This window comes from Cavia porcellus, unplaced genomic scaffold (genome assembly GCF_034190915.1).
Source record: "Cavia porcellus strain 051 isolate PalLab524CR breed Dunkin Hartley unplaced genomic scaffold, mCavPor4.1 scaffold_21, whole genome shotgun sequence".
Classification (NCBI taxonomy): domain Eukaryota; kingdom Metazoa; phylum Chordata; class Mammalia; order Rodentia; family Caviidae; genus Cavia; species Cavia porcellus.
Genome location: NW_026947504.1, coordinates 33,256,506 through 33,280,423, shown reverse-complemented (window position 1 = coordinate 33,280,423; position 23,918 = coordinate 33,256,506). Strand labels below are relative to the sequence as shown.

The window sequence follows — 23,918 nt, the reverse complement described above, 5'->3', positions numbered from 1 at the left end:
AATTAATGGCAATGATACTGTTAATTCAGTTATTTAAGTTAGAAACCTTTGGGGCTGGGGATTTAGCTCAGCGGCATAAGCGCCTGCCTTGCAAGTGTGCGGTCGTGAGTTCGATCCCTGGTACCAATAAAAACAAAAAAGACAAAAAACAAAAAAAAAAAAAAAAAAAGAGAGAGAGAGAGATAAGTTAAAAAACCTCAAAATAATTCAACACTTTTCTGGCTCTCATTACTACTTAGAGAAAGAAGCAAGGTGGTAAAGACAACTGGAGAACAATTACTTTCTACTTCATACCATTCTGTGTATATATGTTCCATGACCATTTCATTTTTCAAACTGCAGAAAGCATTGCTTAAAAAATATAAAATAAATCTGTGGCAAAAAGCTATCTCCAGGTTTTGGTATAACTTGTAATTTTTCAAGATTTATAGTCCATTCAGGCTAATATTCGCTAGTAATGGTTCCTGATATTTTATTATGAAATCTCAAGAGCTGGTAGGATTCTAAAGTCATCTAGTCCAAACAGCCATCCATCCATCCAATAACTGAATTTCTTCATGACAACATCAATTTGTCAAAAGAACAAATTGGGGGCTGGGGATTTAGCTCAGCGGCAATAAGCACCTGCTTTGCAAGCGCATGGTCATGAGTTTGATCCCCAGTACCAATATAAAAAAAAAGAACAAATTGTTTGCCTTCTATTCAATGCTTGCAGAACTGTTACAAATCTCCATCTTAGAGTATGCAAAAATGTGTCCTTATTTGCTTCAAGTTTTTAGCCACAGGTCTGTATCTTGGGTTATAAACTAAATCTGTGCCTCTTCAACAGATGAACAAAGCAGAAATCTGAAACAACACCCATATGGAAGAATATACTTATACTCCTTGATTTAAATCTCCAAAGACTAAGCAAGAAACCACTAAATACTTATTTACATTTAGTAATTATGAACACACCTAAATATTCATGAATATAACTAAGCTTTCAAGGAATTAAGTTTCAATTTTAAAATAAAGTACTGTAGAGTATCCTATTGTCCTATTTCAAGAGTAGGAGAAAAAGAAGTAACAGCTCCACAGGCTGAGATTTAAAAATAAGTCCAACTTATTTATATGATTACAACTCCCTGTGGTTCAAAATTCATCCCTTTAATTACCAAAGAGAAAAGTATAAATTGTCTTAGCTAACATACTATGGTACTTTTCTATAATTATTTAGTTTGGCTTTGGCCAAATCTCTTACAGTTCTTACTTTAATATACTGTAATAGCACATTGAAAGTTAAAAAGTAGTATGGTTTCATAGTAGAGGATTTTATTTGCTACTTTATTTTCGATCACTATCCAATAGGTATAAATTACTGAGCCTGACTGGAATACCCCTACCAAGTTAAAGCAATAATACAAAGTCTCAATATTTGAAATGGGCCATGTGGCCATTTGCAATCAGCAAATATTTAAGATAGTTACTACTGATCCTATACTAGCAAATATAAGCTAACTCTTGGATGCGTTTTTGTAGTATAATATCTATATAATATTACCAACTAATCAGGGGCAAAAGTCAGTACACAAAAGTTATTATTATTATAATGCCAACCAGAATCAGTACAGCATAAATAGAAAAAGAAACAGTTTCATGCATTGAACTGGAACACACAGCTACACTGTTTGGATGTCCTGTTTTGTTTATTCAAGCATTCTTTTATTCTTTTGTTTACTAATGGCAGTTGAGGGCTATTCTGCAAGCAAAACTGCATGGCCAAGGACAATGTGATAGGAGAGCTAAGACTCTTCTGAGTGTATGACCTAAAGTGTAAACAAGAAAACATTTGCTGTCTTCTTTAAAAAATTTTTTGATCAATGTATTATATTATTTTTAGATTACAACTCCAAAAATGCTTTTGCTACAATTCCTACAAAAGCTCTCTGGTGCTCTGTCATCAAAGAAACTGCTGTTTTTATAAGATTTTTCATGGTAAGAGATTTCTGTGAAACCACCATTGTAGCAGAAACTACAGGTTTTCACCTGCAAACAAACTTATTTAGGAAAATCATCTACTATAATAAGCATCTTACATTCGTGAAAGTTATGAATTAGCAAAATTGGGTACTGGAAAAAGGTATCAAAGTGACTAAATTAATTTAATAAATATATTAAAGTACATGTAACTTATCTGGCCTATGAGGTCTCAAAAATTTGTTTTACATGCAGTTGTTTACAAAAAGAACTCTGGGATAAACTAAGTTTAAGTTTATTTTTAAGTTTATTTTTAAGACAAGAAATTTGGAGTGCTCAGGGATCAAAGGAACTTCAAACTACATCATATATAAAGTGTCAACTCCTAATATTAGAATAAAAATATGAGCTTTTACCTAACAAACCCTGTAAACATTCACATTTAAAAGTTAGAAGTATGGGGGGTGGGGATTTAGTTCAGTGGCATAAGCACCTGCCTTGCAAGCATGCAGTGATAAGTTCGATCCCAGGTACCAAAAAACAGAAGTATGGTAAAAATATCTCCTGCACTGCCAGTAAAAAGGCAGTTATTTTTAAAATCATTAAAAAGTTACAACCAATACAATAACGCTAGATTTTCTAAAGTATTGGGAAAAAACCATGAGTTAAACTATTACTATTTGCAGATGATATAAATATCTATCTAGAAAACTCAAGACAATAAACTATAGGGCTGGGGATTTAGCTCAGTGGCATAAGCACCTGCCTTGCAAGCAGGCGGTCGTGAGTTCGATCCCCAGTACCAATAAAAAGGAAAAAGACAAAAAAACAAAACAAAACAAAAAATAAACTAAAAAAGCAATATAAACTTTAAACTACCTAGATAGGAACTGCAGATACGTTATGGCTATTTGAGATATGCGGTAGGTTAATAGGAATTTAAAAATCATCTCTTCCTGGGAGGATATTTTTAAAATTCCACCTCAAATAGCTAGATATACATTTATGTACATATGTACCTGTGTATGTATGTGTGTGTACATGTCAGATTTAGTAACAGAAACAGACAGCCCAGATAAATCTGCATTTTAGGGGGCTGGGGATTTAGCTCAGTGGCATAAGCGCCTGCCTTGCAAGCAGGCAGTCGTGAGTTCGATCCCCAGTACCGATAAAAAGGAAAAAGACCAAAAAAAAAAAAAAAAAAATCTGCATTTTAAAACAAGTTTAACGTGTCCCAAATATTGCATAAGACCTACTGATACACAAACCTGCACAGAAAGTTATTAAAACAATACTTGGCAATAAACAATAGTAGCATGTATATGAAGAATATTGTAAGCCTTTACTAATATTCTTAAAATTCAAATAAAGGAAAAACTATAACCATCAATCTAGAAAGTAATTACAAACTTAACACACAATTCAGCCTAAACCTCAAAACAATTTTTAGAACCTGAATTGCTGAGTTTCAAGTCTATCAAAAGAAAAATGGACTAGAAAAACTGTAATTTTTTTCAAAGAAGAGTAATGTAGAGGTACTGGTCTCACTAGACATTATAAATCTATCAGACTTAAGAAAATAAAAACAAACAAAAAGCAGACGAGTAACACAAGAATAAACAGATCAGTGGAGGATATCAGAGAATATTCAGAAATAAACCTCAAGTATATACGTAAATTTAGAGTGATAATAAAAATAACATTTCCCAAACAATTTCGAGTTATTCAATAACATTAAAAAGATTAGAAAAACTAAAAGTTAGAACACTACCTAACAACTTATATCAATTAAATTCAACATAAAATAAAAATTTAATTGCACATTCCCCCCCCCCATCAGGAATCAAACTCTGGATCTTGCCCTTGCCAGGCAGGTACCATGCTGCTGAGCTATACCCCGCCCCAATAGCAAATATTTTTAAACCTATGAAAATATTAGAAGGAAATGTAAGAAGATATACAATATGGAAAGTAGAACCAATAAAAAGATGATACGTTCATTATACATTCAAAAACTCATATACAGAAAGAGACAAAATATTGTATACTTGTGACAAGGAAAAAAATCCCAATAAAACATTTTTGTTAAGAACAAATTTTGAAGAATATTACAGAAAAATTGATAAAATTCAATTGGGCAATGCACTAAATTAAATAACAAACTATGAATTTACAACTAATGAAACAAATAGAAATAAAACCAAAATTTCTGTAGGTTTTCTAACAAATTTCCAAAGATTAAAATATATAATAAAAATCTGACCAAGGAGGAGGTAAATATTACAGCTGTTTATTATGAAAGAGATTACAAAATGATTCAAACTTTCTAAGAAAAAATCTGGCCTTACATATAAAAAAAATCCTAAGAACTAACCCAGCAAATTCTCACTTGTAAGAATTTTTCCTAGGAAAAATAAAATCATGCGTGCCTAAAATACGAAGCAATAAAAATTAAACTGCAATGAAAAACGGGGACCATGAAAAATGTAAAGACAAAGTACAACTTCACAACACAATAAATACAGATACTAAAACGTAACAGAGAGATTAAATAGTTGATGACATGGAACATGCAATCTATTGTTGAGAAAATGAAGCAGGTTTCAAAACACTGAGCACAATAAGATCTCATTAAGTTTTTAATGTCTGAGTGGCCAGATAAGCTGGATTTTACTATGTTCTTAAAATTTACTTGCATTTTATAAACTGATTTAAAAACATAATACACTAATTTTTGTTTTTGTTTAAAGATGGCTGACAAGGGGAAGAGTAAATTAAAACCAATAGGTGAACTCTAAAAGCACACCTATTTAGTACAAAATTCAACTACCTCAGTCTGTGAAAAGAAGCTGTAATTAACACAGCATAACAACTTTTTGCAATAAAGACTATAAACTCCATTTAAAAAGCTTAATTATGCTCCTAGTACACAGTATGTATGTGTATAATTTTTATTAACTAATACATTTTGGAATGATTTTTATCCACACAATTAAAGCAAAGGTTTGATAGGTTTGGTAAATTAAAGATAGATCAATAACACAAAAAATTTGGTTATCTGGAGCCATCTACAAACATGTAAGGCTATTTTTAAGCTATCCTATAGTATAAGCTATTAGGGAAGTGGGAGTCAATATTAGCTGTAGAGTTTTAGACTTTAGCAACTAGATTAACACCATAGTTTCTTAGCTATAACACCAAAAACATAGCCTCAAAAGGAAAAAAATAGATTAAAAAATTCAAAACTTTTTTGCTACATAAACAGTAACAAAAAATTAAAAGGTAACTTGTATATGTGCAAATTAGATATCAAATGAATTTAATCCAGAATAAAGAACTCCTTACAATTCAATAATAGAAAGACAACTTTCTTAAAAATAAAGGATTATAATGAATTTTCCCAAGAAGGTACACAAATGTTTAATAAACACATAAAAAAAACCAACATGATTAATTATTGGAGAACTACAAGTGCAAATAACAATAAGACACCATTTAATATCCATAAGGATGCTATTACCTAAAAAATGAAAAATAATTATTGGCAAGGATGTAGAGAAAGCATAGCTCTGTGCAACAGATTATGGAATAGAACATAAAACAGTGCACTGGTTGTGGAAAATAGGTGAGAAGTTACTCAAAAGTTAAACACAAGAGTTCTATGATCTAGCAAGTCCATTTGTATGTATACTGAATGTCTAGGAATTGAAAGCAAGGACTCATACTCTGTACACCAATGTTCATAGCAACATCATTCACAAAAATAAAAAAGTAGAAGTGTTTATCAAATAATGAATTTGTACAGCACAGATAAGCCTTGAGAAAAGTAAAAGAAACCACAAAAGACTACATGAAAATCCAAAATAGAAATGAAATGTCCAGAATAGGTAAATCCCATGACAGGAGCAGTTATGCGCTGTCCACACCTGAGATTGGAAGAAACAAGTGAGTGACTGCAAATAGGTTCAGGATGCCTCCTTTAGGGGAAACAAAGTATTCTAAAATTAGATTGCAGTAAGGGTTGTACAACCCAATGAATACATTAAAATGCATGATAATCATCACGGCATGATCAAAAACAGATTTTTAAAAATGGATACATTTGATTAGATTTTTGCTAGAATTAAAAACTTCAAGATCTTGGGGCTGGGGATTTAGCTCAGCGGCCTAAGCACCTTGCAAGCAGGCAGTCATGAGTTCGATCCCTGGTACCGATAAAAACGAAAAAGACCAAAAAAAAAAAAAAAAACTTCAAGATCTTAAGAATATCAGGCTTAGCTGAGCATGGTGGCACACACCAGCATTCTACAGCTGAGGGAGAATCATAGGTTTCAGGACAGTCTGGGCAACTTAGCAACTTATGACTGGGGATGTAGATCAGTGCAAGGCCATGAGTTCAATGCCTAGTTTCACACGTGTGCACACGCACGCACAGACATGCACACACACTCCAGCTTCTCCCCTTTTTAGAAGTGAATGGTTCCATTCAAAAAAGGAAGAAAAATAAATCATGAAGAGAAAAAGATGCTCTCAGAGATTTGCATATGTTTTTCATGCACACACTTCCCAGCCCAGTCTAGCTCATGTCACAATCTTTCAGGGGATCTGCATAAGTCAGCCAGTCTTGGCTAAAATAAGACAATCGTGACTTGTAGCTCCATGTCTGTTTTAAATTCTCAGGCAGAGATGGATTCATTTGTACCAAAATAGATTTTCCGATATAAAGATAAAATATTTGTTTCTTCAGCTTCCTAACTGTAAGGAGTATTTTTCAACTTCTGTTGAGCAGTAATTATGTCTATGATAAAAGAGTATGTTCAGCAGGACTAAAACTTTTTTCTAAAACTTTCTTCAAAACTTTGGAAATTGTAGGACACATCAGAGTGCCTTACAGATAACCACCTGCCTGTTTAACTACGATAAATGATTACTTCTATTAAGCATGCAATATCAAAGCAATTCCACCAGAAGCAGAAGCAGAAGCTTCTTGTTCTATTAAGGCAACCAGAGGAGAATGTAACCAAAAAACCAAGATGGGCACAAGGTCAAAACCAAAATCAGAATAAAACAGAAAGGCAAACTTAAGAAGATGAAAAAGGGAGAAAAATCAGGAATAGAAAGGTCTGCAACAGGTGAACAATGGTCAAAGTCAAGCACCAGGAGAAGAGGAAGAGCACCAAGAGTGCGCAGCAGAGGTGGAGGAAGGTATCACTTGTGATAAAAACCAATTTTGCAACCATGTTAAGTGGAAATACAAAAGTTTTATGAACATAAACAAGATGATCTAAAAATAATGAAATGTTACAATTATGAATACTACATGCTTCTTAAATTCTTCTCTCCAGCTAGTAACCTAAAATAGACAGGACTGTGTGAGGGGGAATACCCAATACAAAATTTCCAAAAGCATCACTCAAAAATTCTGACTTTACAAAGTATTTAACCTCATGACTCAAATATGTCATTATTATATCTGTTCTTATTTCTTCCCTCAAAATAAATTTTATTTGGGGGCTTCTGATGTGAGTGTAATTTCTGCAACTCTTTTTAGAGGGCACAGATTGGACTTTAAAGAGCCTGGTGCCCAGGCCTGTTAATTAAAATTTATTCCTAGAAGTTGACCTTCACTGTACTAGTCTCACAGTGCTGTGCTGAGGTTGTAACCTGTAGTTTGTACTAGGATATGGCGGTCAAAGTCCCTAGAATTGTTGAGAGGATGGAAGGGATAAAATTTCCTTTGCAAAAATAGTCGAGGGACTATTTTTCTTGCTCAAGAGAAACTGCTTCTTGCCAGTGGTATTACCCACAATAAATGTCCCCAAGGGAAACTCTGGTGGTCTGCAAACTTCCACCTCAGAGGATGCTGTATGAAGGTAGAAGTAAAGGAAATTTATCACAAAACTGTTACAACTGCATAAGAAAACATCCTGACATTGTACTTTAGCCCAGTACATTACATTATATTCATAGAGCAATGATGAGATGATGAAACGTATGAACTGAAAAAAGCAATCCAAAGAATATTTAATATATTTCCCACATGCAGGTATTATCTGTTAAAAATGAATGAAATATTAAAGTTAATTTTAGTCTACTACTACATACACATGCTTTTATAAGCACACACAACAGGAGGCATGGACAATGGTTATCCCACAGAGTGCAGTTCGAGGGGAGTTGAACTATTCTGATTATCTCTGCATACTGTTCAATCTTTTAATCAAAAGACTACATCAATCCAATTTTATTTTACAATAAAAACACAGTTATTGAAAATGTATCAACTTTGACCCTGAAATGCTACTTTAAGAACTTCATTGGAGAACTAAAGACATACTTATCGATATCCTCTGCCACTAAGGGGTAAATAAATGTCTATCACTAGAGAACTGGGTAACTAAAAACATTTATATGCATATATGTCATGTGATACTCTGCAATAATAAAAATTATTCAGAACTATATGTATTAACATGAAAACTACATAATTTTTAAATAAAAAGTCCTAAATTTCATTAACCCACTATTCAGATATTCAGTTATTTGGAGAGATTGAAAAGGATACTATGGGGCCGGGATTTAGCTCAGTGGCATAAGCACCTGCCTGGCAAGCACGAGATCGTGAGTTCGATCCCAGTACCAAAAAAAAAAAAAAAAAAAGACACTATCTAATCAGGCAGCTAGGGAATTCATTTTCTATATACATTTTTGTACTATTTTAATTTTTTAGCATGAATGTGTATTTTGTTTGCTTTGTTTTTTGATACAAGTCTCACTATTAACATAGGCTGGCCTTGAACTCACAGATATCCTGTTGCCTCAGCCTCCTAAGTGCTGGGATTACACATGGGTGTGGTAGCTGTTCTTATAATGAAGTAAAGCTATTTTCTTTTTAATAAAATGAAAACTACCTTTACTACCACGCAACTTAAAAAAACAAGTAAATGGCACTACAAGCTTAGCTTCGGCAACACTGCCAATACGGAGGCAAAAATGAAAGCGAAGTTTTTCACTGTGTGACTTGGACTGATAAGAGCGAACCACAAAAGTACCAAAATATTTTGGGTAAAACTTACAAAGCAGCAAAATGTGTTGGCCCATGCCTATAATCTCAGCCCTCTGGGAGACTTAGGCAGAAGGATTACAAATTTAAGTCCAACCTGAGCAACTTAAAGAGACTTAGCAAAACTCTGTCACAAAATTTTAAAAAGACTGAGGATGGCCAAGAGGGATGGTGCATGCCCAGGCACTAGAGGGATGAGGCAGGAGGACTTGTACTAGTTTAAGGCCAGTCTGAACCGCAACAAGTTCAAAGGCGAACCTCAGTTATAAAACGAGACCTTATCTCAAAATCAAACAAAGGATGGGGGACATAACTTAGCAACACAGCGCCTGCCTCACAAGCATGAGGTCCTGAGTTAGATTCCCGTACCAAAAAGGCACAAGCGCCTGCCTGGTAAGTACAAGGACCTGAGTTTGATCCCTGGTACCAAAAGAAACAAAAACACTTAAGAGAGGTCTGGTGATATACTCAGTGTGAAGATTCTGAATTCAACCCCCAGTTAATTTAAGCTTCCATGCCCAAATACCTACAGCTGAAATGTTCTTGTTTAAAATATTTTCTTCACCTACACACTTCATGAACTCTGTTCCCCTCTGAATAGTATGTGACACAGTCACTCTCCTGGACTGGTTTTTACCTACAAGGTCCTAGTATTTCTCGAGCTGCCATGTACAGCCAGTCGCCCTTTCTCCAGACTCCACTTCTTGGCCCACCAGTCCTGGGTAGACATTTCTTTCTCTATACCCCACTCTGGGGCCTCCATTCTCCAAAGTCTATTTAGCCAGATCCCTCTTTTTGGCATTAAATTCCTATATCTACCTAGTGGACATTTCTTAGGTGCTTAACAAAAACCTAAAAATCAACACATCAAAATTTCATTCTCTTCCCTCTCAAAGCTGCTCCTCTTCTGCTCTGGATACCCATGTGAATCCAACACCCAGCCCTCCCAACCATTATTCCTGTTCTTCTCGTCGCTCCATCCCTCACAGCCAGTAAATAGCAAGTCCTACCCATTCTTCCCCTTCACCCCCTCCCTCATATCCTTAACTCAAGCCACCAAATCCCCCGCCTAGATTAATGGTACATTCTCCTAAGCACCTATACCCTATACCCATTTTGACTGTATGGCCAACCTTTTAAAAAGAGTAATCCTAACTTATTACAACATGTTTATAAATGTCAATGATCTCCACTGCCTTCAGCAAAAGAAAAAAAACTGCATGATTTACAGTAAGACATCTCAGTACACAGTAACACAATAATTTCTCTAACTTTATTTGTTTTGAAACTGGGCCTCACTAAATTGTTCAAGCTGGCCTTCGATTTTTAATCTTTCTGCCTCAGTCTCCCAAAATACCTAGGATTATATTACAAGCAGCCATCACTGTGCTCGGCTGTGTGTGCGTGTATAAAATCTCTTACCTCACCCCTTACTTCTCTCTTAAGCTCTAGCACTGGAATTTTTTCAATCCCTTCACCACACCATCTTCTCTTTGTATCTCTGTACATGCTACTCAGCAGCTGGGGTGAGATTTAGCTCTCGCTTCCCATTAACACTCAGTTCCCAAAATTAAACCAAAGAAATGATTTATGTTATAAAGTTCTTACTGTACATTACTGCTATTGTTTTCAATCAGACTTGCAATCGCCTCCCATGTTAAAATAAAAATTCTAGAACAGGTGATGCCACTTCTCTAGCCTGCACTGTAACTCCCCAACCTCCAAGCCTTCTTAGTTACTGTCCATGCACTTGTGTAACTTCTGATTATCCTCCAGTCACAACAGAAATGCTACCCTTGAGCCCCCAAGAGCAGATTATGTCTCCCCCATGGCAACGCATAATCTTCCCTATTGTAGCCTTATACTACTATAATTGCCTGTTCACGTGCCTGTGCCCCTCAAAAGTTTATAAATTCCCTAGTCAGACCAAGACTATTCAACACTGAATCAGCTATATGTGGCACAGAACAGATATCCAATAAACAGCTATCAAATAAGTTAAATGATATGAGTTTACACATAAAAGAACAGCTGACATTAAGTCAGCAGTAGAAAGCAAACTGCAAGTATGTCTCACTTCATGCTTGACGTTTTCTTGTAAATTATGTCTAAACTCAATTTTTGCAAACAAAGTCACAAAGGCATAAACAGAGTTCACTCAAAAGGATTTTTTTTTTTGGTCCCGAGGTTAAAAAAATCCAAACTTGTCAATTCTATATACGCTTAAATTTTCCTAGAATTGGTTTTCCTTAAAATGGTGAACTATATGTATGTATTCCCTATCTTCCCCAAAATATGATGTATTCTGTAATTATAGTCTGACAAGTTTTCTTTTTACAATATTCCTTTAGTACGCTAGACCACATAAATTCTGGTGTACTATAACACTCAATGTGGTGTTTACATCAATTTACACCATGATGTAAATTCCTTTCTACAGAATGATTATTTGTAGGGGCTGGGGATTTAGCTCAGCAGCATAAGCACCTGCCTTGAAAGCAGGCAGTCATGAGTTCAATCCCCCGTACCGATAAAAACGAAAAAATGAAAAGGCAAAAAAAAAGAATGATTATTTGTTGGAATTTGTGGGCTGCAATAAAGAGAAAGAATATAAAGAGCTTAACTAGTGAGACGAGTGAGCTATGCTAAGTAGTAGGTAACCAAAATAATTATTCATATAACAAAAGTAAACTTCATTATGTTACCATCATGTGATACAAACCAAGGAGAAAAAACAAAATTATATGCCAACAGTGGTTAAGAAACTCCTGGTTTTCTTATTTTAGAAATATAGTTTTATCCCCATTTAAAAATTTACATGTATTTTTCAAAAAATATTTTGTCCTTTCTTTGGCTTAATTTTCAAATAGTTGGACTGCCCATCTGGATGCAACCAATTAATAAAATCTGCCTTTGCCTTTGGCTTTGTACAGTTTAGAACAAGCTCATAAAATTTTGCTTTGTGTTTTTCACAAGATATTTCATCTCTACTCTTCTATACAATGCCTTGAATTCTTAATTTTAGCAATATTAGAACAAACATTTTTAATTTTAGATACAACAACAAAAGCAAAAGCTATAGGAAATACCAGTCAACATCTGGCAATGTTCCAGCATAAAGGGGTACAAGATCACTGCCCCAGAGGAAATCTATAATGTCTAATCCATAAACATTCACCAGAAAAACCCAAAGGACATATAAACATTAACCACATATACAATGAGGGAGTTCCATAATGTATCAGTGAAGGACAAACTATGTTTTGTGCAGTAATGAGTAAAGAGGGCTACACGGTTTAAGATTTCTGGGGCTGTCAGAACCTACTTCAGCTGAGGAAAAACTTTTCCAGCAGTAGGCAGTGCCTGAGAAAAAAGTCAGAGTGACCTGATTTGATGGAAAAGCAGTTTTATGAATTTGTATTTCAGAATCATTACAACAAATTATGGTGTGAGCCCTCTCTTAGAATAAGGGAAGCTATCAAAGCTGTTTTAACATTTTTGTGTTAGCATACGTGTACATTATATTTATACTTTTTTCATTGTGGAGTCTTATTATGTACACATATCACATCCTGAAGGCTAGGAAAGCCTTGTATATAAAGAACAAAGATATGGTTGAAAATCAGAGTCAATGTAAAGCCAAAGAAAAATAAAACAAATGTCCACAAACAATTCATACATGAATGTTCATAACAGCACTATTCATAATGGCCAAAAGTGCAGAAACAACTCAAATGTCCAAATAATGAGATTTTTAAAAAATTTGATATATCCATTCAATGTAGTATCATTCAGCCATAAAAAGGTATGAAGTAATCAAGGCTGTCTGGTGCACACTGATAATCTCATCTGAAGTGGGACAATCATAACTTCAAGCCCAACCTGACAACACAGGTAAACTCTAGCATCCCTCAAAGGGGAGAGGAGTATGACTACTAACACATGTAGTACTCTTTATAGGATGAGCCTTGAAAAATTACACTAAGTAAAAGCAGATAGACACAAAAGGGTAACGAACTGTATCGTATGATTACATTTGTATGACATATCAAAATCCACACAAAGTAGTGGCTATCCTGGTTTAGGGGTGGGGATAGAGTGACTACAAATGGGTACAGGGTTTCTTCATGGAATAGTAAGTCTTTTGTAATAGGACAATGGTTAAGGCCACACAGCCCAATGAATACACTAAGAAAAAAAAAGCAATCAGTCAAACACTTAAAAAGGGTAAATTTTACGCTATAGTATTATCTAGATTTTTTAAAGGGAACTTTCAGCAATTATCCTGCCTCAGGGACAGACATAATTTCATTAGCAAAGCCAGGGACTAGCTTTTGGTCTTCTGACAGTAACTGTATTAACTGAAAATCATGACAGCAAAGAGTTTTCAAATAGTAAGGTCAAAAGAACAGGTGAAGCCTGATATGGTAACACATCTTTGTAATCCCAGAACTCCAAATGCCGAGGCAGGAGAATCACCACAAGGTCAAGGCCAGCCTGGGGTGAATTTGAGGTCAGCTTGAACTACAACGAGAGACCCTGTCTCAAAATACCAAAAAAACAGATGAAAGCCACTTTTTACTGACAATATCAAAAACTGTCCTGAGGTAACAAAAGATTGCAGAAGGCAAAGATACAGTACCTTCTTTTTGTGTGTGTGTGTGTGTGTGTTTTTCCTTTTTATCGGTACCGGGGATCGAACTCACGACTGCCTGCTTGCAAGGCAGGTGCTTATGCCGCTGAGCTAAATCCCCAGCCCCAACAGTACCTTCTATGCAACAAAGAAACAAGGAAGGCCTACCTAAAATGATATAAAGTAAAAAGATTTATAAATTCTCCTGAAGGAGAAAAGGACAGTAGGACAGCCATCTCTAGTAACAGGTAATAAGAGAAAAAAATAAAATAATAAGGATTGGACTCAATAGTCAAATGCACAAGAAAGACAATACCAATCACAGTGAATAAAATATATTTATCATCAGAGTTGGCATATATAGTCCCCAAATGGCAAATGTATTGTCACATTCCAAGTGTTTCTAAATCAGAATTCTAAGCCCAAATGTCCAAGGTAGTTAAATTTCCAAGTGGCGTACGATAATTTATTATAAATTTTCATTATTTCTATTTTCCTAGCAGAAATTCAGTATCCCAGAAGTCTTATTCCTACCTCTCACCTCTTCACATACCATAGCTTCATGAAACATTCCATTACTTCCTAAACTCTAACTAGAGAAAGAACTTCTTTTCCCTCCCATCTGTTGCCATAAGCACTTTACCAATACAGAAAACTCTGGCTGCCTATTCCTCATGGAGGTGAGGCCAAAGCAGAAACACCTGCCATGCAGAGTCATCAGAATGAACTTTTACCATGGCAGCTTTACACACAAGAGAAATTCTGAAGTCCAACACTTAGGATTTTAGAGGCTGCTTGTTATCATATGGCCCACATTCTTAAAGTGGCAAACTATCACACTCAATGAAGGTGCTCCATGTATGCTGATACATGTATGCCCACTGTTTAGTAACAGCGATCTCATCATACCAGTGGGTGTAATGAAATATGTATAGCATACATATATACTGCTACATGTACAGCAAGAGCGTAAAAAAATACTTAATAAAGGAGAGAAAAGGCGTGAGGAGAAAAATCAAATTTATGTAATTTCACAGGAGTCGGCAGGAAGCACAATGAAAAGCGTCTCTGTTCATCCTATTCCTCTTGGAATGCCTTTCCTGATGAAATCTCCCACATCCTAAAATCCCAGTCAAATTTTTGTATCTTTGAGAGAATTTTCCTAAAAATTCTAAACAGATGGGGGCTTCCTTTTTTGGTTGCAATAACATTAATTACAGTGCTTATTCAACTGCTGAAGTTTCATTTACAACTTTATTTCCCTAGTAGATACTTCCTCAAATAATGGAATGTTATTCATCTTTGCCTTCTAATACTATGAACAATATTGGACACTAGAATAATTCAATAAATAGCTGTTGAATGGATTAATCAATGGATTTCTTCAAATGTTACAGGATACAATAAAAGTAATGTCACAAATACCAAATGAATTAATTTGCTAGTCCTGTTATTAAAAAACGGATCTAAGCTGAACTCAAAACATTCTAAGGGGTGGATCTGAATGTTCTGAGTAAAGAAGATAAACTCAAATGCAAGCAAGAAAGAAATACACAACACCAGGCATGGTGAACCACACCTGTAATCTCAGCACTCTGGGAGACCAAAGCAGGAGGATTGCAAATTGAAGACCAGGCTGGGCAATTTAGCAACTTACTGTTACTCTGTCTCAAAGTAAAAAAGCGCTTGAGGGGGTGATCCCTGCTGGAGATCTATGTAGCACAGTTAGGAGGTCCTGAGATCACTCCCTGGTACTTGGTGCAGAAAAAGTACACAACTCTTCCCACTGTTACATATTAGACGGTTTTAAGCCTAACTTCTTATTGCACATACAAATTTCTGAGTGATAAAAAGTATAACATTTTGTCTTTGGCATTTATAATACATAAAAATGCCGAACTGAGGGGGAAGGATGATAGGATGCTGACATGTTTTTATAAATTCCTCTGGGGATAATAAAGCATTCCAACCAAGTTCTGATCATATTTAAAGAATTAAAACAAAGCTCCATTGCAAGCTGAGTTTGAAGAGTCCCTTCTGCTGGTCACCAAACAAATGGTTCACAGGAATGAGAACAGGTACCAGACCAAAGTCAAGGGGGCATTTATACATGTAAAGTAGCTGACAGGTGTTTGGAAATTACCTAGCATCTTTTTGGTAACAGATGAGAACCACTATGAACACATAAAAATAAAAAATATACAACTGTATCATTAGTTAGGGTAAAATTTTTGTTTTAATGTTTGCCTAATCTTGCAAAAGATTTTATGTTTCTAATTTTTACTTCCTCAAATCATAATACTAGAAAAGATCCTAGAAATTATCAACTAAAACCCCTGTCCTTAGTTTTGTGAAAAGCAAACAATTTTCTCAAGACCATATTCTAATGAAAGGCAGAAAATAAACGTAAACTCAGGTCTCCATGATTCCTAGTTAAAGCTCTTTCAACTAGATAGCAATTTCACCTGCTAACATGCCTTTCATTAGTGCCTTTCACACACACACACACACACACACACACACACACACACACACACACACTTCAGAATGAAAGTTACAACAGGTAGAGAACCTTTTGCTTTTGTTTTGAAGATGAAATTCTACCCCTAGTTGATCTTTTAAACTCTACAAATGTCCAGTGCCTATAGTAACAGTCAGATCTAAAAACAAATTTTATCTTCTTGTAAGTGTCCATTCTTTCAAACCAAGTCTGATTACCTAAATTCTATAAGAATAACTGACTTAAATAATGAAACATCCCCCCCCCCCACGCTCAGCTGCCTAGTGAGTACTCTTTTGGCATTCAGGCACAAAGGACTTTCTCATTTATGGTGACAGAACCCATTAATTGAGATGTATTACACATTTATTTTAAGCCTATTAAAATTTGAAATTAAAGGGACTGGGGATGTAGCTCAGCGGCATAAGTGCCTGCCTTGCAAGCAGGCAGTCGTGAGTTCGATCCTCGGTACCGATAAAAAGGAAAAAAAAAAAAATTGAAATTAACACAACTAGAAAAAAAAAGAAATTAACACAACTATAAAAGTCCCTTTTCTCTTGTATGAAATCATGCCTCAAATAATTTCTCCCTTCCCTATGCGCCCTAAGATGATTTTATTCTGTGTGACATAGTAGCAGGGCAGGATTACTAATTCAGTAAATCAAAGAAATGGTCTAGCAAGCTATTTTATTTCCTAAAACTTAGTAATTTAAGCTAATTTCACTATTCTAAATTATTTTACTAATCATTCATGTTCCATGCTCACTGGACTACTGAAAGGATACAACATTTACATATGTTCATTTTAATAGTCAAATATGTCTAAAAGCTTATTTACATTATTGTAAATCTCAGGCTTTTTTCTGAAGTTATTACTGTTGTGGCTCATAGATTACTATGAAATTTCAGCTGTAGAATACATCATTTAATTTGAAAGTAAAGCAATACTAGAAGTAAATTATTTGATCATATTATAAAAGATTAAACAGCCACAAGTTTTATTTTATCAGACTAAAATGCATTATATTATATTTTGCTGACATAAGATCAAAAGAATCTCCAAATAAAATGCAGCATTTCTCCAAAGGATATAAAAAAAGTCAAATCTCTGGAAAAAACAAACTGTTTCAAGTAATTTTAAAATTCTCCTGGGGGCCAAGAATTATAGCTCAGCGGCATGGCAAGCACAAGGTCCTGAGTTCAATTCTAGTTTAAAATTCTCCTGATATTTGATCCATTACACATAAGCAAAAGTTCTTCACATAAACAGAATCATTAAAGGCTGCTGGGAAGAAAATACCCAAAAGATCACAAATAAAAAGCTCTTTTTTTTCCAAAATGCAATGTTACTTTGCAGCCATCATAAATGACTAACAAATATACACTATACATCAGCTATTTTTAAATTGTACAATTCTTTTCAAATTACTTTCTTCTAAATTAAAACCTGATCATTAAAATTTAAATGTGTTTAAAAGTACTTCCTGCCAATATACAATATTGTATATTTTAAGTATAAAATAAAATTTATAACTATTTGCATATTTAATTAGCCTAAGTTGCTAATTTATAAAAACAAAACTGGCCTCTTTCACAGGAATTGACTATAATTTAAAGTCACTAGCATTTTATAAAACACATGACAAATTGGTCAAATGTACCGCTATGTCTAATTTCACAAGACTAGGGATTTTATAAATATTTTCCAAATTGCATGGGGAGATGGTTTAAATCTTTTGAAAAACACTACTGTGTATAGTAAGTAAGCAAGGATAAGTTTTAAATACAATCATTACAGAGTAAAACTTAAATGAGAAATCTAATTCGACAAGAGTCAGTATCGCCAGATGTTGATTTCTCAACTGTCAGCAGACTGACTATTCATTCCGTTAAAAACTACTTTTAAATACATGCAGAACCCACAGTATCAAGTTTTCAAATCCCTACCTTTTTTCCCATGTCTGCACTGCTTTACTGTTGCATAAAAGCACGTGAATACATCCAAATTAATTAGAGCTACTATCTCTTAGAATCCAGTTTAAATTATTTTTGAAAAATGTTTCAGTAAATCTAAGAATGTTGACTAAATACTTCCTTTTCCAACATACAGAACACTTAAGTGTTTATAAATATGGCCTTCCCCCACCCCCGGAACTACTTCGGTTTTATGAATGGTTTCATTTTTTGGCGTCCCCTAGTTGTTTTAAAGTAATTATTTTAAATATCAAATACCTGCTAACCAAACCACCGATGATGCTCAAGGAAAGCCACTTTGTTTCTAATAAAATCTAAAGATTACATAAGAAATCCGTAACATCTTTTCAAATAATTTTCTAAAAGGTAGCGGAGGTAAAATAAAATCCATTTTTACAAGAAAAAAAAGGAGTTAATAAAATACATTTGCTCCCCAACTAAGAATTACGTTCCATTCTGTCAATATTACAAAACATTCACCCACTGACAAAGGAAAAATGAACATTTCCCTTGCCTGTTGAGAAACTAAAATGGGCGCATTACTAGTCATAGGCTTAATTAAGTTATTTCTAGGACAGAATATTTAAAGCAAAGAAACTGCCAGCCGCTGAATTTTGAGGAGACAGCCTGAAAAAGATAGCTCCTATTTGTCACTTGCCTTTCTCCCCACCACCCACCTTGCACCAAACACCCATTGTTCTACGTAAAAACTCACCGCTAATGATACCTAAATAGCAACTGCTACGTTTATGTCGCAGATGACCACTATAAGGTACTCTGCGGGACCACGTTCACTTGCTGCCTTTTTGCCACCAAATCTGGTAATAAATCGATCGCGGACTGGGGGGAAAGGAAAACAGAGTCCCCTCCAAACTGACGCATGTCACTCCAGGGGCAGGTGAGGAAATTCCCCAAAGGTTACCATAATAAATCGACCACAGGAAAAATATCATTTAAACTGCCGTGTTTTGGTGTTTTTTAACGAATTTTTAAAAGTCCAGTCCTAAAATCCTCGAGAAGTCTACAGCCCGTGGGGCAGCGCGTCTTCTTCCTTCTTGCCAGCCCTGGGGAACACAGACGCAGCCTGCAGGATTGTGCCGGGCTCAGCTCCCACTTCCTCCCCCAACCTGGCCGGCGGGGACAGCAGCGGGCGTGGAGGACGCGGGAGCCCGGCACCTCGGCGGCCCCGGCCCCGCCGGCTACCTGCCTCGGCCAGCGGGGGCGCGCCCGGGCTGACCTCGCGGACACACACGCACTCACCCATCTTTCCTCTTGGCTTTGTAGACGTGACCGTAAGTGCCTCGGCCAACTTTGCAGCCTTCGTATTCAAACAGGTCCTCGACCCGCTCCCGCTCGCTGCTTAGCTTCACTTTAAAGTCATAGTCCATTGTCACAGCCCCCGAGGCCGGGGAGCTGGGGCGCGGGGCCGGGCGGCCGCGGTGGGGACCAGGGAGGCGCCGGCGGCCGCAGCCCCCGGGAGCCCGCCCGCTCTACGCCCGCCGGCCGCAGCCCCGGCCCGCCTGTCGCGGCAAGAGCAGGAGGAGGCCCCGCGCGGGCGCCGCGGACATCCAGGGGAGCGGCGGGCAGAGGCCGGCCGGGGTCCGCGGAGGCTCCCGCGGCGGAGGGAAGCCGAGGGACGCGGGCTGGGGGCGGGGAGCTGCTGTCCCTGCTCCTCCCCGCGGGCTCCGGGGCGCCGGCTCCCCTGCGCGCTCCGGCCGCGCGCCCCGCTCCCGCGGCGGTAGGAGCGGAGAGGTGGCCGCGGCAGGCTCTCCCCCTCTCACACGCGCACTCACGCCTCACCCTCTCCCGCACGCTCGCCCGCCCGCTCGCACTCACTCACTCCCTCACTCACTCTCCCATACACTCAAACAGAAAGGCAGCGCCGCACAACAGCCGGTACCTCCTCAGAGGGAGGAGGAGGGAGAGCGCGCGCGGAACACGGCCGCGGCTGTCGCAAAAACGTCGCGAAGCCTCTGGTCGCCTCCGGCCCTTCCTCCGGCCGGTGCCCGCCGAAGCTGGCTACGCCTGCTGGCTCCTACACCCCATGGACTGCGTGCAGGGAGCCAGGGAGCCGCTGCCCAAAGCTGCCGCCAAACGCACCACGTGGACCTGCCCCTTCGGCGGCCGAGCCCCATACTACAATGCCCAGAATGCAATGGCGGCCCGCTGCCTCCGCCCCTTCTACGACTCCGCCCCGCGCGCTGGGAAATGGAGAGCTTTGCATGATGGGATTGGTAGTCCAAATTGAACCGCGTTTTAGTGATTCAGGGATTACGCGAGCACGGGGGCGCGCGCGGACACACACGCACACGCGCACACACACGCACACACACACTTTTTCTCACATCGCCGATCGAGTCTGATTTAGGCCATAAAGTTATCCAAAGAGATCCAAATATGAGGGAGATTAGTATTAGAATCACATTTTGTACCACTTATGAACTCCAGATGTTACAGGAGACTAGCGTCCTAAAAAGCCTATATGCCATTTGTAAACGTCTCACAGACTGTCTGTTGAGGTACTGCTGGCGTTCTCAAGCTTCCAAGTAAGGGTTGCACGACGGCATCAAGATATGTCAATATCTTGCAAGTATCAGTAAGTGAGTCCGTGATAAGAGCAGCATTCTGCATTTATGTCTATAGTTACAGTCATGATCTACATTTATGGAATTAGTTTATTAATTATTAAGATGCACAAGATGCCTGCTAGAGGAATCCCGGTATCTTGATGATATTCCCTCGTTTTGTATTACCCCTCTTATTTGCATGTCTGGTTTTAATGTTGCATTTTCACTTCTTAGTATTTCCATTTTAATGGAGAATATGCGCTTTCGTAATTTCGTAATTTAAAACTCATAGCACTTATTTTTCCTCACCTTTCCTGTAGTACTAGTCAAATGGTTTTGCCTTTTATTTTCTTGCTAATTATAAATTCCTATGGGGAGCCATATTTGCATCTTCTCTGCCACATAGTATCATACCTTGATTGTTAAGCACAGTAAACATTTTTTACTTAATGAGTGAATACATATTTTCTGCTAAAAAATTGTCCATGCTGACATTGTATTAATGTTGATAAAGTTTTGTGCAGAAAAATTCTCAAAAGTGCCTTCTCTTATGTTTCCTCGGAGTAAACTAGTGACTTCACCACTGATTTAAAGTAAGTTATTTTTACCCAATATACTGTTTTTCAGTGGTTAAGTATACTAATTTTAGATGAAAGTGATAATTTTGCATGGAAATTGAGTGTCCTGATTATGTGTGTTCTTGGGTCAAGAAAGGAAGCCCATATTGAACTAAGGAAGCTAAAGCCCTGCTTTTCTCCCGAAGAAAGGGCTGCTTTTCTCCCTGAAAGTGGCTAAGAGTAGGAATTTGCTTTTCAAGATGGTGATACGGTGGCATGAGGTGTGCCCTATGAGATGGTTTCTGGACGCGGAGTTGAAGAGAGATAGCCACTACGGCCCCCTACAGGACAGCCAATGCATTACAAGCAGTAACATCTAACAGTGTATCCAGTTTTAAGTGTTTCTTTTCCACCTGGCATTTTCCTGCTGTGATCCCCAGGCTTTCGACTTAGTCTTAGCAGCGGAGTCTGTGTCTGTGCTTTGCATGAGAGCGGAAATCAGCAGCCAGAAACTCCACGATGCAAGATAAGGAGTGGCCACAGAGCCACAGCAATGAACTGGGAAGGGCTTGTAGCACATCTTATTGTAAAAATTTGAGGAGCATCTGTGTTTAGAGTAGACTTCCTGTAGATGGAAGGATGGAGCTTGGGACTTATTTAAGTGAGTTTAACACAATAGGTACACGGAGTTCATATTTCCACTTGATTTTCAACCCCAGGTAACACTAATGTCATTTTTCTTTTTTCCTCCTTATTACCTTCCACCATATTGTAAAGCCTGTAACCGGCATGCGGCCATGTTCCTAACAATGCTCTAACAATGCTCATGAAAGTGTGCATAAAATACGATTTTATTTACATTCTAAATTTAATATCCCCAGTGTTAATACGCTTACCAAAAATCAGCCTCTTAATTGCCTCCTGTACCACTAAGAGGATATTCTGCTGCTGTTTCAAACAAAATTTCTGAAACTGAACATACCATCCTGTGCTCTGAATTCCTCAATTTCTGTGATTACTGATGCCAGCCGTCATTCAATTGTTTCATTACCAGACCTCCTTCAGGCCTTCCCACTTCATGTCTAATTCACCTTTGCACTATTCTTCAGGCTGAGATTCTTCCTGGAGCTACCGCTGATCTTTGCAGCCCTTCCCATCCTCCAAGATACAGCTCAGTGCCTAGCTTGTGCAACTTTTCCTGATTCTTGTAACCAAGTATGACTTTCCTTGACTATGAACCTTTGCCCCAGCTCTGCACCACTGCATTTTATTTGTAACTTATTTAGAAACATCACAGCTACCTTGTAATTTAATTATTCATTTTATGCACTTTTTAAAAATCTGCCCTTTAATAAATGTAATGACTGAGTCTCTTCCTTAATCATCTCTGTAACTCCTACAGTGCCAAGCACATAGTTTACATAATTATATTTAATTAGAATGTATGCCATTGGATTGATTTCTTTAAAGAATAAAATGGACCTTGCTATTAATAAAAGTAGGGTAAAGTCATTTAAAACATTTTGTACCTTGTCTCTAAATGTGTGCTTTTTGCAACAGGACTTAGTGCTTCATGATGTATTAATGCAAAAGGCCAAGAAGGTCCTACATTTGATCACTTTCACTCTATAATTTTGAGTCCCATTTTCTCACTCCATATCAAAGCATGCTTTCAAAAGAAGGTATCTAATTTTCCACTCAGCAGTTGGCATGTTCATCATCTTTATTGTCAAGAAACACATATGGAGCATCTACATGTGAGCAAAAGGAATGACAAATTAGATTAACTCCAGTCTTTTAACTTTAAAAAAAGGTTTAATCTGGCACCTGTAGCCATTTAAATTTTCAAGGAAACTATTGATTCAAAAGTTTCTGAATGAATTCCATGAGCATCCAGAGCATAATTTTGATCTTAGAAGAGACCAAAAACACAAACAAACAAACAAAAACCACACAGCACTTTCAAAAATCTCTTTTCTCCCAATCATCATGTGAGCATCGGTGGCTCGTGTAGACTCATTGCGGGAAACACAACCACTAGCAGTTGCTGGATTTTATATTAGACAGTGTCTGTCATGAGAAACTGACTGCTGCTCAATTCCAGCTCTGAAAATTACAGGAAGGCCATGGTCCAGCTTGGTCACGAGTATTCTGGGCAAAACAAGTGTGGTCACAAGGACAGGCAAATGTAAGAATATGAGGGCTCCTTTGTCAGGAGAGTAAGGAAGGGTCCCGAGATCGCAGGAAAAGGAACCAGCTCTAAGTAGAATAAAGGAAATAAAACAGGGCAATGTGATAGGAAGTGGGACCTGCAGGCAATTACTTCATGTTGGTAAATGGCCAAGGTCTCCGAGGAGTGATGCTTACCCTAAGACCTGAATGTTGAAGAGGAAATCATAGCAAGAGGAGGGAGCAGAGTGGTTCAAGCATATCAGACACGTAACAAGCACAGAGGCTTTCAGCCAGCATGGAGACACAAAGGTTTGTATGACAAAAGTGTTACTAGAAAAGGGGGAGCTCATAGGAAGAGAGGACACAGAGGCAGACAGGGCCCAGATTATATAAGACCTTTTAGGCCACAGTAATTGGTTTAGTTTTTATTTTTAGAAAAATAGGAAACCACTGTAAAATTGTGGAGAGGAGTGACCAGACTTAATTTGTGCTT

General features: G+C 37.4%; 1 protein-coding gene across 3 annotated transcripts in view; it reads right to left on the bottom strand.

Moving 5' to 3' along the window:
* Window positions 1-20,198, bottom strand: part of Cdk8 (cyclin dependent kinase 8) — a 130,463-nt gene extending 110,265 nt beyond the window's left edge. For 2 of the 3 annotated variants that reach the window (XM_063232539.1, XM_063232540.1), the window contains exon 1: window positions 19,390-20,023. In XM_063232539.1, the coding sequence (XP_063088609.1) occupies window positions 19,390-19,517 (128 nt within the window). In that variant the 5' untranslated portion in view covers window positions 19,518-20,023. The other variant, XM_063232541.1, reaches the window with a different exon arrangement.
* Between the last annotated feature and the right edge of the window lie 3,720 nt (window positions 20,199-23,918).